The sequence below is a fragment of the Mytilus edulis genome, chromosome 5, assembly GCF_963676685.1.
Source record: "Mytilus edulis chromosome 5, xbMytEdul2.2, whole genome shotgun sequence".
Classification (NCBI taxonomy): domain Eukaryota; kingdom Metazoa; phylum Mollusca; class Bivalvia; order Mytilida; family Mytilidae; genus Mytilus; species Mytilus edulis.
The window spans coordinates 68241566-68261079 of NC_092348.1; the positions used below are offsets into that span (position 1 = coordinate 68241566).

At 33.1% G+C, this 19514-nt stretch overlaps 2 protein-coding genes across 4 annotated transcripts in view; both read left to right on the forward strand.

Moving 5' to 3' along the window:
• Positions 1–4138, forward strand: part of LOC139524296 (transforming protein p54/c-ets-1-like) — a 37872-nt gene extending 33734 nt beyond the window's left edge. For all 3 annotated transcript variants that reach the window (XM_071319037.1, XM_071319038.1, XM_071319039.1), the window contains one exon: positions 185–4138. In XM_071319037.1, coding sequence (XP_071175138.1) covers positions 185–528 — 344 coding nt within the window. In that variant the 3' untranslated portion in view covers positions 529–4138. The remainder of the gene's footprint in view (positions 1–184) is intronic.
• An 8615-nt stretch (positions 4139–12753) lies between these two features.
• Positions 12754–19514, forward strand: part of LOC139524339 (multidrug resistance-associated protein 1-like) — a 119647-nt gene continuing 112886 nt past the window's right edge. The window contains exons 1-2 of the mRNA XM_071319104.1: positions 12754–12867; positions 18414–18590. Of these exons, the coding sequence (XP_071175205.1) occupies positions 12826–12867; positions 18414–18590 (219 nt within the window). The 5' untranslated portion in view covers positions 12754–12825. The remainder of the gene's footprint in view (positions 12868–18413; positions 18591–19514) is intronic.

Here is a 19514-nt window from a genome sequence, read left to right on the forward strand (position 1 = left end):
GACACATTGATAGATATAAGATATATATATTTAATTCCACTAGGTTATTTCTTCACTGTAAATGCTTTTGGTCATTGTGGCTAGTGAATTTTGAGAAACAGGCAAACACATATATATCTACAATGAATTCTTATAATACTTAGCAAGATGCATATACTAAAGGTATCTGTATTTACATTTATAGGAAGCGGACCAATACAGTTGTGGCAGTTTTTACTTGAACAGCTGACGGACAAGTCATGTCAACATTTCATAAGCTGGTCAGGAGATGGATGGGAGTTCAAACTATCCGATCCTGATGAAGTTGCACGAAGATGGGGAATTCGTAAAAACAAACCCAAAATGAACTATGAAAAGTTAAGCAGGGGTCTTAGATACTATTATGACAAAAACATTATACACAAAACCGCAGGCAAGCGTTATGTGTACAGATTTGTTTGTGATCTTCACAGTCTTCTGGGATACACCCCAGAGGAGCTGTTTGAAGCATGTGATGTCAAGCCTCAGCCTGACAAGGATGATGAGTAGTCAGTTAAGTGCTTGGTTTTAACTAACCGTGATCTGTGATTGAAGCTGTAGAGGCAGCAGAATAATATATTCTATTTATAGTTTGTTCCGCAAACATTTTGTTGTCGGGGCTGGAAGGTATAGGATGGCTTGAGATCAAACAGTCATGATTGCAGACTTTTGTTTTGATTGGCAAAGAATTTTCGGCTGTTTGAAATGTTGTGATAAAGCGGTGATATGGTATGACTTTTCAGCAGAAAAGATTTTTGAACGATGGAAAAGCTATGTTTAGCTTCAGCATGACAGTTTTTGTGGAGAGTGACTCAAAAGTGCAGATCAAGTTTTTACTTGATAATTTTTATGACTTTTTTACAAGCAGCGTCTGCTTGTTGACTTTTACTGATCATGTGATCTTGAGGTGTACATTTTATAGACCATGATATAGGAAATGAGTTCATTTGACCAATCAGATTGATAAGTCAGAAATTTGACCAATCAGGTTGATAGGTTGGAAAATGTTACTTGTTGATTAGTTAATAGCAAGAATTTCTATTTCTTGTTTGGCCATAATTTGTTTATTTTGGTTGGCCAATTGTTGTAAATTGGTATGTGGCATTGTGGCCACACTTGTTATATTTGTTATATTTTATTTTAATAAATGTGCTTTTAAGGATATTTATTCAAGTTGATGCAAATAGTTTTCCTTGGTGCCTTTGTAAAAACTTCGTCCAATTTTTAATATGTTTTTAGATGCCTTGTAATGTTATATTCTATGAAAATATTAAATTCAGGCAATAAATCAGTAGAAATTCTTATTGTTCTGGTTCAATGAAAGTGTAGTAGCAAATAAAATCATGTCCCATCCAATAAAATTATACACAAAAAAATCAATTTTTTCCTGATTTTGAACTAAAATTGGAGAAAATAGGCTACACCGTTCAGTAAGTGCTAAAAATATCAACATAGAAAATAGTTTTAAATATTTCCAAAATGAAATAGACTTGTTTGTTTTATGATATTTGATCAAAAAACTGTTTAGGATCTGAGTCTGCTTTTCTACATATAAGAACAAATTTCTATTTGACTTTTACAATTAACTGGTAGTATAATGGAAAAAAAATGATCAATTGAGGATCTGCTTTACTGCATATAAGAACAAATTTCTACTTTAATTTTTTTTTACGGATATTTCCCAACTGTATGACAAGTTAAAATGCCTATGAAACACCCAGGAAATTTTATGAATATGCATATCATTATCAGACAGTGTCTTATCTAAGTGCCATAGGTTTACAGAGTTTCCACCCAAGGATGCCCTTCTCATGTTTGCCTTAAGGCAATCTTGTGTTCATTTATTGGTGCCCAAATATTGTTGTTTTTTAGACAGAATTTCACAAGTAGCATAGTGGTTATATATTTTTTAAATCCAGCGCATGTTTGAAAATCACATTTTGATCTCCATAAGAAAATCATTAATCAAAATGTCCTAAAATGCTTCTTTTTTAAATTAACTTTTATAGATGATCATATTTTGAATTTTTCATGCGTAGTATTTTTAATAAGTGAATGATTAAAATATTAAAGGTTTTTTATATGCTCCTTTTTGTAAATGGTTTTAAATTCTTTTTATATCTGAATTATGATCTATCATTTTTCACATATTTCGAAAAAGAAAAGAATTTTGAACCTTTTAACACAAAATTCCTGAAAATGATATGGTTAATTTTTCTCTTAGCAAGCTTTTTTGTACTTTTTTTGTAGTAAAGTTCAGCAATTTTCCATTTTATTTTTGAAATTACAAAAATAATTACGTAGAAATCATCGAGGAGTATCAGATACTGAATCTGCCACTTATGTCATTAAATTGTAAATTATCCATCATTTTGTATTATGTAAAAAACATTCTTAATTATACAATTGCTTTAGACAATTAGATGTTAGTATTTGTTAGAGAACATTTAAATGGCAGACTTTTTGTAAGTTTTTACTAGTCTAAAATTGTCTCATTCTTGAAATATTGTGTTCATTAAAATTTTTATTATGAAAACAAATTTAAATACTGCTGATTAAAGATAAAAGCAATAAAAGGGTATATACTGTAGTAAAACATGCTATTTATACATCATATCCAGCTTTTAATAGTTAATAAGAACAAAACCGCTTGTGTTCTAGTTATTTTATTTTTTTGTTTTATTTGCTTTTCTGCAATACTCTAGTATTATCAAGGGGTTATAACTCTTATTATTAAAGGGCTGTAACTCCTTGCATTTATGAAATAGTTGTGTTCATTTTTTTGTTGAATTTCATTTTCTTATTTGTTATATCTTGCCATTGTCAAGATTTGAATATATTTGAATATTCAAGAGCAAGGTTGAATGATCTCTCTGTTATGACTTTGTTAGTTTCTGTAACAGTTTTCTTGGGCAAGAATGACCAGAGAAAAACATTTTCTTATAGTTTTGATTGGGGAAGATTTTTAGATTTGAACATTTAGATATTTAAACTATAATTTATTATTTAAGCTGCCATTGATTTTGTATTTTTCTTGATTAAAAAGTATTTTTGTCATTATTCTTCTAGGTTAAAAAAAAAAAGGTGGCCTTTTCTAATGGAAAGGGGAAAAATATCTGTGTGTCCTTCTTATCTCATGACCTGATTTTTGATAAAAATAAAAATGTATTTTAAAATTGTAAATTGAAAAGACAATTCAATAGTCAAATTTGGAAGGCAACAGTATACACTTGTGTGGTGATGTCATCTTCTTTTGTGCTGACATCAATCTGTGTCCACAGAAGCAACAAAATTCTGATGCAAGTTGGTGTTTTAAAACCTTTTCAGGTTGTTTTATGCTCTTAATGCAGATTTATATAATTGAATCAGAAATTGAAATTCTCCGTAAATTTTTTTAACTCTTTATGGTTGCTAATACAGATAATTTTATGTAAACCACTTTTTTGTGGGAAGCACAGTAGAGGGTCCTCATTTTATTTGGAAACAGCAGCTTAAGTTCAGCAATAAAAGAAAACGGCAATTAAAGTACTGTTCTTTTTATATATTGATTATTTCTAAGTATTTTATGAGATTGTTGTCTTATATACACCAAGCACCTACTTACTCACTTTTCAAATATAGCAAAAATCAAATTTAAAAAAGTTTTTATTCTATAAAATATGATCAAAAAATGAAATGGCTAAATACTTATAACATGTACTGAAATATTGAATATTTTATTATTTTACATTTTAGAATACTCCTTTTATTTTCACAAACCAAGAAGAGAATCTTAGATAGAATTTTGATTTTGCTTTACAAGTTTTATTTCTAATTGCATTTAGTAGAAATTGCATGTTTTAAAATTGCCAAAGTTTTAAATAAATAGAAAATAATTACAATTTTTTTTTTTTATCAAGATAATGTATGGTATACATACAAATTACTAAGCCTACAGTAAACTGTCATGATATGAACATAGTTGTAATGATAAAAAATGATATTTTTGTTAAATATGTTCCTTACAGATATATGAATTGTTGAAACATTACTATTGTATCTATGCACAAAATTTGTGCAGTCAAATATTATACATTATGGCAACTGTAAATATTACAGAAATAAATCTAAAGTATTGTCATATAGTTCCTTTTATTTATTACTCACAAATCTTTAGTAAGGAGGAGAGAAGAAGGTCGAAAAAATTTATTACCATATCCAACTATTCTATTAACTGGCATTTCAAAGTGGAGGGGATCCCATCCTGGTGTGCTCCATGTTTTGATGTTAATAGATATAAGAGGTGTGGTATGAGTGCTAATGAGAAAACTCACCATCCAAGTCACAATTTGTAAAAGTAAACCATCATAGGTCAAGATACTTTCAGTTTTGTTTAAATTTATTTCACCAAACTGATCAGTGTTATAACACAGGCACTATAAAAATAAGAAGATGTTGTGTGGTTGCCAATGAGACAACTTTCCACAAGAGACCAATGATGTAGAAATTACCAAATGCAGGTCACTGTAACACCTTCATCAATGAGCAAAACCAATTACACATAGCCAGTTATAAAACTTTCCCAAATGATAAATGTAAAGCAATTCAAAAGAGAAAACTAACAGCCTGATTTATGATGAACAAAAAACAAATATATATGTTCATTATTTTCAGGAGCACCAATTTTCGTGGATTGAGGAAAACTTCTGTTTTCATAGTTTTGCCAATATCTACATACAAGCTTACAGAAAATGTATACTTTATAGAACAATGAAAATTGTGGTTTACCTTACCCACGAAATCTATGAAAAATGGTAAACAAAGAATAATGATGAATCCACAGTAACTATCAGAAGCATTATTCTGTGATTTAAATATGCTCAGATGTTTCTCGTATATGGTCAACTGTCAAATGATGAGACTTCAAAACTACATAGACCAACCTAAACAAATCACCACTGGTCTGTCAGAATATTATAGGAAAGATGGTCGGCTAACCATATAAATCGCTAGTCTATCACCACTGGTCTGTCAGTGTAATACAGATTAAATAGTAAGTTACCTATACAAACCACTTGCCTATCACCACTGGTGTGTCAGTATTATATAGGATAGATGGTCAGCTACCTATACACATCACTAGTCAATCACCACTGGTCTGTCAGTATTGTATAGGATAGATGGTCAGCTACCTATACAAACCACTAGCCAATCGCCACTGGTCTGTCATTATGATATAGGATAGATGGTCAGTTAACTATACAAAGCACAAGCCAATCAACACTGGTATATCAGTATAATATAGGATAGATAGTCAGCTACCTATACAAATCAGTAACCAATCACCACTGGTTTGTCAGTATTATATAGGATAGATTGTCAGCTACCTATACAAATCACTAACCAATCACCACTGGTTTGTCAGTATTATATAGGATAGATGGTCAATTACCTATACAAATCACTAACCAATTACCACTGGTCTGTCAGTAAAATATAGGATAGATGGTCAGCTACATTGTACCTATACATATCACTAGCCAATTACCACTGCTATGTCAGTATAATAAAGGATAGATGGTCAGTTACCTATACAAATCACTAACCAATCACCACGGGTTTGTCAGTATTATATAGGATAGATTGTCAGCTACCTATACAAATCACTAACCAATCACCACTGGTTTGTCAGTATAATATAGGATAGATGGTCAGCTACCTAAACACATCATTAACCAATCACCACTGGTTTGTCAGTATTATATAGGATAGATGGTCAATTACCTATACAAATCACTAACCAATTACCACTGGTCTGTCAGTAAAATATAGGATAGATGGTCAGCTACATTGTACCTATACATATCACTAGCCAATTACCACTGCTATGTCAGTATAATAAAGGATAGATGGTCAGTTACCTATACAAATCACTAACCAATCACCACGGGTTTGTCAGTATTATATAGGATAGATTGTCAGCTACCTATACAAATCACTAACCAATCACCACTGGTTTGTCAGTATAATATAGGATAGATGGTCAGCTACCTAAACACATCATTAACCAATCACCACTGGTTTGTCAGTATTATATAGGATAGATGGTCAATTACCTATACAAATCACTAACCAATTACCACTGGTCTGTCAGTAAAATATAGGATAGATGGTCAGCTACATTGTACCTATACATATCACTAGCCAATTACCACTGCTATGTCAGTATAATAAAGGATAGATGGTCAGTTACCTATACAAATCACTAACCAATCACCACGGGTTTGTCAGTATTATATAGGATAGATTGTCAGCTACCTATACAAATCACTAACCAATCACCACTGGTTTGTCAGTATAATATAGGATAGATGGTCAGCTACCTAAACACATCATTAACCAATCACCACTGGTCTGTCAGTATTATATAGGATAGCAGGGCCGTAACTAGCCTCTTTTAATAGTGAGGCAAAATATATTCACCGAGCGAAGCGAGGCAAACAAATTTTGGCGAGGGGTATGGGGGCCGCTCAAGGCCCCAAGAAGCACTAAGAAAAATAACGCAAAATCGTGCATTCTGAGCGTTTCCCGGACTCTTTCTTACATTAAAACGCAATTCATTTTTAGCTAATTTTTTTTACAATATTCTGGTCTCAAAGCAAAAACATAGAATCATTGTAATTTAAGACTTTTAAATTTTAAGGACACAATTAATAGACCGATATGTAGGACAAAGCAAAAATCGTAATTCTCATAATCATTAAAACCAGATCTGTCTGTCTATTCTTGTCTTGTATTGTGCTTTGACTTTGGTGATTTTTTTATGACTAGATTTAGATATAGTTATAGTGACAGTGCAGTATTATACTTTAAGTACTACTACTGCTTAAGTCCACACTAAGGACCATCTTGACCGTGTTTTACGGTATTAATGATTCTTTTATTGTTGAAGACCCTCCAGGAACTATCAAGATGAAGAACAGGAATAAAAACTGTGACCATTGATCATTTGTATACATGTATTTCTATGCATTGACTTTGTTTGCGATTAGGTCCCGTGCCCGTTTACTCCATATTCCTTACTATGATGGTTTTTTTTTTCAAATGATTTGATACCGGAAAATTGGTGCACTTACTTTAATTTAAACCATGTCAGCTATCTAGTTTTATCTACAAAAAAGAGCCAGTATTGTATTCTTTGATATCAAGTTCAATTCTCCATGCAAAAGCGACAATTTTTTTTTCTGTGTCCAGTAGCATCGTATATTCTTAAAATATTTTCTCGCACAATGTCTGGACATCGGTGGACATGCAAAATTGCAAAACCACACGTTTACAAATGAAAATATACACTCAGACTATAGTCATAAAGAAGGACAATAAATGAACAAAAGACAAACCCGGGACACAGAAGTACAAACAATTATAGACCATCAACTCTGAAAACTAAAAGTAAAATAGAAACATGGGTCGCGAAAAACATGCAGGGGCGACATCAGAGAGTGAAGAGAGCTTGCTTCTTGTATGACACTTTCCGTGAAAACAATTTGATATGAAGAAAATCCTTTGTTTCATTTTTTTTGTTTGTTGAAATTTCAAACATGAGGCATTTTCCTCATTTGCTTCAATGTAGTTACGGCCCTGGGATAGATGGTCAGCTTCCTATACATGTCACTAGCATATCACCACTGCTATGTCAGTATAATATAGGATAGATGGTTAGCTACCTATACAAATCACTCTACAATCATCACTGGTCTGTCAGTATTATATAGGATAGATGGTCAATTACCTATACAAATCACTAACCAATCACAAATGGTATGTCAGTATGATATAGGAAAGAGTGTCAGCTACCTATACAAATCACTAACCAATCACCACTGGTCTGTCGGTATAATAAAAGATAGATGGTCAATTACCTATACAAATCACTAACCAATCACAAATGGTATGTCAGTATGATATAGGAAAGAGGGTCAGCTACCTATACAAATCACTAACCAATCACCACTGGTCTGTCGGTATAATAAAAGATAGATGGTCAGTTACCTATACAAATCACTAACCAATCACCGTTGGTCTGTTAGTATTATAGGATAGATTGTCAGCTACCTACACAAATCCGTATATTTTGACTAGAGATGCTTATTATTATTTCGGAACAAATAACCTCTGGACGAATCACATCATCGGAAACTACAACGTTTTTTTAGGTATAGAAAAGGTATGACCATATATCAACTCAATTCTCATTTTAACTGTTTACCTAAAAGTAATGCTGGCTTAAATATGATTGAAAGCTTTATTTATTTCTTGCATGGAACATAGATATGATAATGTGAAAATGCAATTAACTTGTTTGCCTTTAAATTCGAAAATCAAAGATTTGTATAAATTGCAGAACCCAATTAATAACACTGATACTACTATAACACGACATAATCTCGAGATGTTCGTACGATATTCGTTTATTTGTCTGTGTATTGTACATCCTCACGATTATATATTTTATGGAAAAAAACGGGTAAAAATTGTCTTATTATTTATCAGATTTAAGACATATATCCTTAATAATCCTCATTATATAAATATTATAAAATGCTGGTTTGCTGCACAACACAATTACGGCCGATTTTATTGAGTGTGTAAGGAAAGGTAGAATCCTTGGTTAGCTTGCTTGTAAGCTGAACCATGAAGTCATAATAGAGGGGGGGCAAGGGGTTTAACTGTTATGCTGTTATGGGGCAATTTAATTCTTTGTTATCTGTTATTTTGAAAATATATTTGCTGTTAGCTGTTATTGTCTTATTCTTTGTTAGCTGTTATTTGGCTTTTAGTTTTTTTGTTATCTGTTATTGTGATAATGTATTTGCTGTTAACTGTTATTGAAAATTGGAATGTTAGCATTTTTTTTAACAGTCAATATTCGGTATAGATTGAAGATCATTGGACATTGGGGTCTACCACTACTAATATGTCTGTCCCGTATTCAGAGAAGGATTCCATTAACATATACCCATCTCATGATCAGAAATCATCGGAGGTCCAGGACAATTCAAGTATATCTTATGATTATCCTTTGTAATAAATTCCATTTTTTTATGAATGTGTATTTAGAATTATCTTAATTTTTTGTATGAGAATAATGTTCCTTGTTTCCCGTACGAACATATGAAATTAAAACAATTCTTAATATGACAAATAGGAAAACATATGGCCAGGAATATCTGACAAGGATCTCAATTAAGGACTAGGTCCTAACAACCACTTAACCTTTTATATAACATGGTACATAGACTCAGCTCTGTGATTCTTTTCAAAGCAGGACCAAATGCATTGTAGAATGAAAGTTCCAACCATGTACTTGGGTCCGAAGCTGCACATAACTCATTACAAACAAATATTTATTTCGTTTCAAGCCATTGTTTCCCTACTAAACTATTATTCTACTTACAAGTACACTTGGTACAATAAAAAAACCTCAGCTGATAAAAAATTGTTCAAATAAGGCATTTGAAAATAGTGGAATAAATTGCTTTTGGAGTGTCAAAATTCGTTCGAAGTACTTGATAAATTGCATGCTTATAATTGGTGCTTTTGTTTTTTCTACTCTATATACCACTCTGCCTCATAGTCTTATTAAGAAAAATTCACACACCTCATTAAATGGTCATTTAGAAAAAGTCAGAATATTCAAACTCTTTTAGGTCATTTTCTTTATTAGCAACAAAAGGAGCTTCAGTCAATATATATAAACAATACACCAACGTTTTATGAGAACTGCTGAAAGCATTTTTGAGTTATTTTTGAAAACTAGAAATACCACCTTTTTCTAATGAATAAAATCCTTCAACTCAATAACATAAAATCTAGAATTAATAAAAATCGAAAGGGAGTTTACAACAATAGATATAAACATTTTAGCAAAGTTTCATGAGAACTGCTGAAAACATTCTTTGTGTTATTATGTCTGAAAACTGGAAAATCCCCCCTTTTAATTAATAAAACCCGTTAACTCGGAATCGTAAATTCTAAAATTTATAAAAATTGAAAGTGACCTCATGTTAATAGATATAAACAATTCACCAAAATTCCTTGCTTTGTGAAAGCATTTTTGAGATATTATCTGAAAAAACACCAATTTTATTGAATAACAAGAGTGCACACACTGAAATGTCTCGCCTTCTTTACTAATCATTGATATTATGTTGATAGTCCTAAGTATAAAGCTTTATTACAACTGTCACATAAACGTTACGTTAACCAAGATAACTAAACAAAGACCAATGAACCATGAAAATGAGGTCAAGGTCAGATGAACCATGCCAGACTGACATGTACAGCTAACAATGCTTCCATAAAACAAATATAGTTGACCTAATACTTATAGTTCAAGAAAAATAGACCAAAAACACATAAACTTAACACTGAGCAATGAACCGTGAAAATTAGGTCAAGGTCAAATAAAACCTGCGCGACTAATATATAAATCATAAAATATTTCCATACACTAAATATAGTTGACCTATGGCGTATAGTATCTGTCTATCAGATAAAAAGACCAAACTTGAAAAACCTAAATTTGACCACTGAACCATAAAATGAGGTCAAGGTCAGATGACATCTTTCCGCTAGACATGTTCACCTTACAATCATTCCATACAACAATTATAGTAGACCTATTGCATAAAGTATGAGAAAAACAGACCAAAACACAAAAACTTAACTATAACCACTGAACCATGAAAATGAGATCAAGGTCAGATGACACCTGCCAGTTGGACATGTACACCTTACAGTCCTTCCATACACCGAATATACTAGCGGCCTATTGCTTATAGTATCTGAGATATGGACTTGACCACCAAAACTTAACCTTGTTCACTGATCCATGAAATGAGGTCGAGGTCAAGTGAAAACTGTCTGACGGGCATGAGGACCTTGCAAGGTACGCACATACCAAATATAGTTATCATATTACTTATAATAAGAGAGAATTCAACATTTAAAAAAAATCTGAACTTTTTTTCAAGTGGTCACTGAACCATAGAAATAAGGTCAAGGACATTGGACATGTGACTGACGGAAACTTCGTAACATGAGGCATCTATATACAAAGTATGAAGCATCCAGGTCTTCCACCTTCTAAAATATAAAGCTTTTAAGAAGTGAGCTAACACCGCCGCCGCCGCCGCTGGATCACTATCCCTATGTCGAGCTTTCTACAACAAAAGTTGCAGGCTCGACAAAAAACCCATTACCCAGAAACTTAAAATCAAAAATTTATAAAAAAAAAAAAAAAAAAAAAAAGGAGCTCACGTCAATAGATATAAACAATATTCCAAAGTTTAATGTAAATTGGTTAAAGAGTTTTTGAGTTAATGTCCGACATGTTGACAACAGACGGACAACAGTATACCATAATACGTTCCGTAAACGAGCGTATAAAAAATATTATAATATATTGAGTAGTAATTTTAACACATTCTAGAAAAGTCATAGAAAATGGAATGCATTACAAAGGATTATATTGGTAATAAGAAATACTGATTTGTCAAAGACCAAATTATTTTAATATTTCATTTACTATTATCTGTTTTTGTCCATTTTAATCCCTTGTTATCTGTTATGAGCCAAATCAATTTGCTGTTTTGCTGTTATTGGGACCCCCTTGCCCCCCCCTCATAATAAGGTTAGGTATACTACCCTTCTATCGAAGTAGTATAGTCCTAACGTGAGACAGATAGATTGGTTATCTGCCGGACCAGTCTACTCTTAAAGAAGTGTTGTTTGCCTGACCTAATAATGACTTCACGGTTTTGCTAGCAAGCAAGCTAACCAAAGATATTACCTTTAACTACACACTCATCGTAATCGGCTGTAAACATAAGCTCTACGTAGATCTTTTACCTACATACAAGACAGCCCCTGTTTTATTGTAAAATAAACATTGCTACCGTGTGTTACTGGCGATTCAGTGACCCAGCGCCAAGCCCCTACATAGAAGTTCTCAGCGTATATACATAAAGTTTACTATATGTATACGGGTAATGATTTACCAAATGGGATTAAGACATATATTGGTCCAGAAAAGAAGAAAGGGGACCTCGGGAGAGCGGGTACTGACTGCCCTAAGAGGTGACTGGCTCCAGTTATGCTTGAGTGATTTTTCTATTTAATCAACCAAATTTTTTTCCAGAAAAGGGGGAGGGGGGCTTGCTCCGCCTATGTCATGCATGTCACGGTTCAATTATGTATAGTGCAGCAAAACCTTGATGCATCTTAATGTCCAGATCTCACATCCTTTCAATTTACATACAGTTTTGAAATATCACTGAAGAATTTCACGGACTATATACAGTATCTGTAAATTAATTTCATGGACGAAACAATTGCTCTTATTATAAACAGAGACATATATAGTCTTTACTCATATTGTATTATATTATGTCTTTACTCTAATCATGCATACGTATCCTCAATTAAAACTATGCTATAATTCATTTAATCATCTTTATTCTAGGATCTATAATCTTATTTTATTAATAAGTATTTCCCCAGACGATTATATGGTGTTTCAGTCCATAATTGAAGAACAGTAGTGGACGTATTACGTTGTATTAACAGCGGTTCTCCAAGATAGTGGAGGAATACTACAAAAACAGAACAGAACAGAACGTAGTTCGATTTTGTGAACCGATGCCCTGGTTCCCGGCGATGAAAAGTTTACCTCTGTCGGTGTCGATTAAGTCAAGGAACAGTTTTGTGGTTATAAAAGGGAAGTTACTCTAACTTTTAGCCTGTCATGAAGTGAAGTCAGAAGAAATGGTTCAGTCGTTCGAAGAATTTTGTGGTGGAACTCTATGGGTTTGTACTATAGAAAACATGATTTTATGCTTGCCTTAATTTTTTGATTGCATCTGTGGTGCGACTGTTCGTTTTTATCGGACAACGACAAAACCGAACTTGTTTACTTGAACATACAAAAGTTGTTATCAAGAATCAGACTCAGTCACAATGAAGCATTGTTTTAATGCTAAAGCAGTTTAAAGAATTTGACGTTTCATAGTCGGATGTTAAAAGGGGTCTTCTCTCCCCGAAAAAAATCAGAGCTGACATTCAAAAAACAATTTCATTATATAATTGCTAAAAATGGAACAAAGTTCTAGTTTATGACCTAAAATATAACATTTATGAATAACTAAAATGTAGGACTAGATATGGAACATATAACAAACACACAATACATCTAAATATTACAAAGAAAAGATAAATTTGATAGATATTTCAGGGATCTCCATGGATGAAAATTGAACGATGGAGGAACTTTCACATTACAAACCGTGTCTACGCTGTACAGTGTAGCGCGACCGGAAGTATTTTATCCCTCTATACAAGGAATGGTGAACATGCTAAATCATTGCTTATTTAAATTATATTTATTTGAATTTTCATTATAGAATTAGAAGTATCAATATTTTCATTTATTGTCGTTTTTAACCATTCAAATGCCAAGTCTTCATGGTCACCCTTTAGTCGAGAATGACCAAAAGCTGTCATGAAGGTCCCCATGTAGATTTCTTGTATTTTTGGTAATTGTTATGGGGGTTAAAAATCAAATGATGTGGAGCTTATTTTTCATGGGAAGTTGTCAAATTCAGACCCCATTACCGGTATGGCTGATTTGCAGCAACAACAAAACGATTCGTACGGGTTATGTAAAAGGTTAAAGAGATTTGTAAAGCAAACATTGACAAATGAAAACGTTTTTAATGACTTTATCTGTCAAATTGATGCTGTGCAACATGCATCTTTCGAGTCTGAATAGAAACCGGAAACGCGGATGTATCAATTTGATTGTAATATACGAAATGAATTCGGAATTACGATACGATATTTCTTTACAGGAAATATTTAAGGTTTTACTTTTAAACTTTTAAAGTAATTCTAAATTGTCGTTACAGCAGTATTCAAGTTATTTGCAATGAAATAATATTTACTGTTTTACGTCTTATTTTGTACTTCTTAAAAAAGGGAGATGCTGATTGCGTAAGTCAAAATAAAGCACGTGTTCGACTTGTTAACTGTTTTCTTTGTAACTGAATTATTATATTTTTTATGTAATCTAAATTATCATAGTCATTTGCTAAAACTTGATTAATTCGACAAATGGATCATCTATCCTCAGATAGTATTCTCCTGTGTGGTTTGTTGATCTACCTGTACAAGCTCGGGTACAAGTGATTAGCGATCTTAATCCGGATATCCCCCAGGCGTTAGAACTGTATTGGATTATAACATAAAAAGCCTAAGGGTTATGCAATTACATGCATTTGATTATAATTGATAAAAAATGGCGTCGGGCTGCAAAAAAACGATGAAGTTTTGAACGATGGCGGAAGACAATTTAACGATGGCGCAATACAATTTAACGATGGCGCAAGTCATTTGACGATGGCGCAAGACATTTGAACGATGGCGGGGCGCCATCGTTAAACAGGCCATGGAGATCCCTGTATTTCATGTGCATGTCTTCGAGATGCAAAAGCTCTTCAAACATGATATATATATACATTCATGACATTTGTATTCTGCTCCTTTGACATACATGTACTATTAGATTATATTAGGCAATGCCATATCCAATACTCTTCTAATGGCCAGGTCAAGGGTTACTGTTGTGGCCAAAAAAAATAATATGTGTTTACTGTTAAATTTTTGAAAAAAAAGGTAGGTACTAGCCCGTACGAAATTATAAGGAGATAACGCCTGGAAATAAGGCGTTAACCAGGCGTAAGTGGTAGTTACGTGTCTAGATCCAGGCGTAAAGGAGCAGGAAATGTAAATTTGTAGTCCTTATGGGTGTAGAAAAAAGCAGTAAACTTGGCATAAATTAAAATAAGCAAGGCGTAAATTTTCTTACAGGCGTAAAACTGTTGGTATGGCGTAAATAGAAATACCCATAATGCTTTGTTTAAAGGATCATGGGATTTTTTTTGCAAAATTTGGCTCTTTTGTCCAACAATAAGAAATTAAAGCAACAGTACAGAAGTTTGTTTCACATACACAAAAGTACACAGCTAGGTTAATACACTGATCTAAAATAAGTAGTATTATGTAAGGATATTACGCCTGGTTTATTTATTGACCAGGCATACTCATATGCATATTACGCCTATTTTTAGCTCACCTTTCAGAAAGGAAATGTTAGCTTTTGCCATCACTTGGCGTCCGTCGTCGTCCGTCTGTCCTCGTCGTCCGTCCGTCGTAAACTATTTCAAAGATCTTCTCCTCTGAAACTACTGAACCAATTCAAACCAAACTTCATCTGATTGATTCCTAGGGTATCTTAAATAAAGTTTGTGTTTTAATTCCCATTTCATCAAAAAACATGGCCGCCATGGCTAAAAATAGAACATAGGGGTAAAATGCAGTTTTTAGCTTATAACTCAAAAACCAAAGCATTTATAGCAAATCTGACATGGGGTAAAATTGTTTATCAGGTCAAGATCTATCTGCCCTGAAATTTTCAGATGAATCGGACAACCCGTTGTTAGGTTGCTTCCCCTGAATTGGTAATTTTAAGGAAATTTTGCTGTTTTTGGTTATTATCATGAATATTATTATAGATAGAGATAAACTGTAAACAGCAAAAATGTTCAGCAAAATAAGATTTACAAATAAGTCAACATGACCGAAATGGTCAGTTGACCCCTTTAGGAGTTATGGCCCTTTATAGTCAATTTTTAACCATTTTCCGTAAATCTTTGTTATCTGAAATTTTAAGGAAATTTTGCTGTTTTTGGTTATTATCATGAATATTATTATAGATAGAGATAAACTATAAGCAGCAAAAATGTTCAGCAAAGTAAGATTTACAAATAAGTCAACATGACCGAAATGGTCAGTTGACCCCTTTAGGAGTTATGGCCCTTTATAGTCAATTTTTAACCATTTTCCGTAAATCTTAGTAATCTTTTACAAAAATCTTCTCCTCTGAAACTACTGGGCCAAATTTAACCAAACATGGCCAAAATCATTATTAGGGTATCTAGTTTAAAAATTGTGTCCAGTGACCCGGCTAACCAACAAAGATGGCCGCCATGGCTAAAAATAGAACATAGGGGTAAAATGCAGTTTTTAGCTTATAACTCAAAAACCAAAGCATTTAGAGCAAATCTGACATGGGTTAAAATTGTTTATCAGGTCAAGATCTATCTGCCCTGAAATTTTCAGATGAATCGGACAACCCGTTGTTGGGTTGCCGCCCCTGAATTGGTAATTTTAAGGAAATTTTGTTGTTTTTGGTTATTATCTTGAATATTATTATAGATGTAGATAAACTGTAAACAGCAATCATGTAATGCTTGGGGTATACAATGTTTTTTTTATACTTTCATCATAAATTATATTATGAACACGAGACAAACGAGACATTTCAGTGTGTCCACTCTTGTTTTTGCTTTTGAAGAAGATATGACAGAATCGAAGAACCATTTATATAAATTGTAACCCAAAATAATCATTCATGGAAGCAAAAAATTTAAGGTGAGCGATTCAGGCTCTTGAGAGCCTCTTGTTTTGTGAACCAGGCGTACTCATTTAAATATTACGCCTAATTTTACGCCTGGTTGACGCCTGGACATGCATTTTGTAAACACTTCAATGACGCCAGGATAAAATATGATTTTTACGCCTGGTTTCTGTGTGATATACGGGCATCACAGTTCGTACAGGTGATAGGGATTTTTTTAATTTACCATTTTTGTTTACATTGAGGTAGGGACATTCTGACTTTAACAATTCTTACTGAAAATGACAAAAAAACTTTAGGGTAGGCTTATAAAAGCTTAAAAAGTAGGGAGGGAAGGTAACATGGGTAGTAGGACACAGAATTCTTTTTTTATTTGGCCTCATGGGTAATTCTTGGGTGCATTTGTGATATTTATATGTCCTGGCATAGTGGGCAGTAAGTGTTTTCCTTGACTCTGTGTCCAATTTTCGTCTGAAAAGAAAGCTTTTAAAGTCGTTGCATTTATATCCTCAAACACGTTTTCCTTTTATTATGCCCCCCTGCTGTAAATCTATGGACCGTTACTATTCTGTCTTTACTTTGAATGGAGTGAAGGTAAATCATGTAAATTATTTGATTGTATATTATTATTATGTAATTTGTTCCCATGAAATATATTCCATGCATACACAGAAAAGCATTCACAAAATTTCATGCATTTATGGTTAGAAAATGCATTTCATATTTATGATTTAAACACTGGTTGCTTCATTGATCATCATTACTTTTGCATGTAAATAGTTTTTATACGACCTCAAAAATTAAAAGTTTTTGATCGTATATTGGTATCAAGTCGTCAGCGTCGTCGAAAGACAGATGATGATATCCGGATAATAATTTTAGTATAAGTAAATAAAATTCAATAAAATCTTAACTCAAGGTTTATAACCACAAAAGAAAGGTTAGGATTGATTTGGGGTGGTGGTGGTGGTGGTGGTGGTGGGGGGGGGGGGGGGGGGGGGGGGGTTATGATCCCAAAGGTGTAGGAATTAGGGGCTAAAAAAGGTATAAAAATAAGCACTTTTGCAGTTTTCAGACAATAACTTGTGTTTAAGTGTATGAATCTATCTGAAATTATACCACAAGTTTCCATACTACAAAGGGATGGTTATTGGGGGTAATGGCTCAAACCATTTAGTAATTTGGGGCAAAAAAGGGAGAAAACTAGGGTTTTTCGGGTTAAAGGACAATTTAGACAATCTAAAAGCAGTGTAAGGGAGGTAGTCCAATCCATTTAAAGAATACTGTTGTATATATGTTTGATTACATGTACCTCCCTTACACTGCTTGTAAATTTTGTAGAAATGATGATAGTCTTGAGATGATTAGCTGTAAATTTATTTTTAGAAGTTACTATTAATTGATATTAATTTTAACCATGACTGTATGTCATTTCGTATTCTAATAATTTATAATGTATTTAAATGAGTAGTTATGGTTGCATAGTAAAATTAGAGTATTTCTCTCTGATCTTAAGCGAATTTATGGGGGAGGGGAAGAAGGGTGCCCTGCTCCCCGTATTTCTGGGAAAATTTGGTTGATTATATAGGAAATTACCGAAGCATGAGTCGATGACTGGAGTGGGCCCCCACTAAGACAGTCATTGACCCCTCCCCCTTTTTTGAAAATTTCTTGGTCTGCCACTGCTGATGATGTTTATTATGAACTTTCATCATTAAAAAGGGAGGCAGAAGATACAAAAGAAATTATTTAGGCAGAAGATATCAAATGAATATTCTAGGCAGAAGAGATAATTTTTTTACCAATGGAATATTTTCATGTTTGAGGTACCAGCTTTGCTTATTTATTTAAATATGAGGTTAACTTTTTTTTTAAACAGGATGAGACCAGGTTACTGAATGGTAGCTACCCAGAGTTCACAGACTGTTTCCAGCAGACGTTACTTGTTTGGGTGCCATGTGGTTTCCTGTGGCTCAGTGCACCGTTCTACCTTTATCATCTTCTGAATGTTGATGGAGTTACTCGTCCTCACTCATTTCTGAGTGTGGCTAAAACTGTTAGTACATGTGTAATATTTCTATGGTTTCAACTAGTTTGATTTAACCCTGCTGCATTAACTAGTACAGTCAGTTTTTGTTTTTTTTCGGGTTTATGTTTTATTTTTTAAAGAGTTTGTTGTTGATTGCAAATTTATAACAATCTACACATGTAGATGATATTTGATATTTTAACAACAGGGCAATTTAGAGTTTGAGACAAAGATATAAGTATAAATCCTGGTCACAGCACCAATATCTTGAGGGTTATTGTCTTTGTAATACTTGTGGAAGAAAATAACGTATTGCTAGTTGAGATGCTTTATGATCGTAAGATAAATACATAGGTTACAATAGCGTTACGTTACATTAAAAATGTGTGCGCGAAAGTACGGGAAACAATTACATAACATAACGTTCTAAAGTCTCTTGGCCTATATTCACGACACCCTGTTTATTGATTGAAGACCATATGTTGACCTCAGAGTATACGTCATTTGATGTAAATTTTAAAACTGTTTGGTTGTTGTCCTATTCGCTGTTACAGAATGCATTCTAATGCATTTTGGGTTAAATTTCGACAGCATACAAAAAAATGTTGTGATTGGTTAAAACTCTTTTTAACATAGAATTCATCTAATGATGATGTGACATTATGTTCATTTTAGGGAAAGAACAATGAAATTGCCCAATTTTTAGGGTGTAGGCAAGAGAGTCTTTCTGTCTGTCCCATTTTTGTTTCCACTGTCTAACTTAAGTTTTTCTCATCCAAATTTTATGAAACTCATTCACCATGCTAAGAATCATAGCTCCCTGACTGAGGTTGAATTTGGTCAATGAGTTACTTACTGTTCTAGAGTTGTGCCCCATTTTAACTTTTTTAAATTTGCAATGCTTAGGCAGGGGTATTTGTGTGCTCATACAAATTCTTCTTTTATTTCATT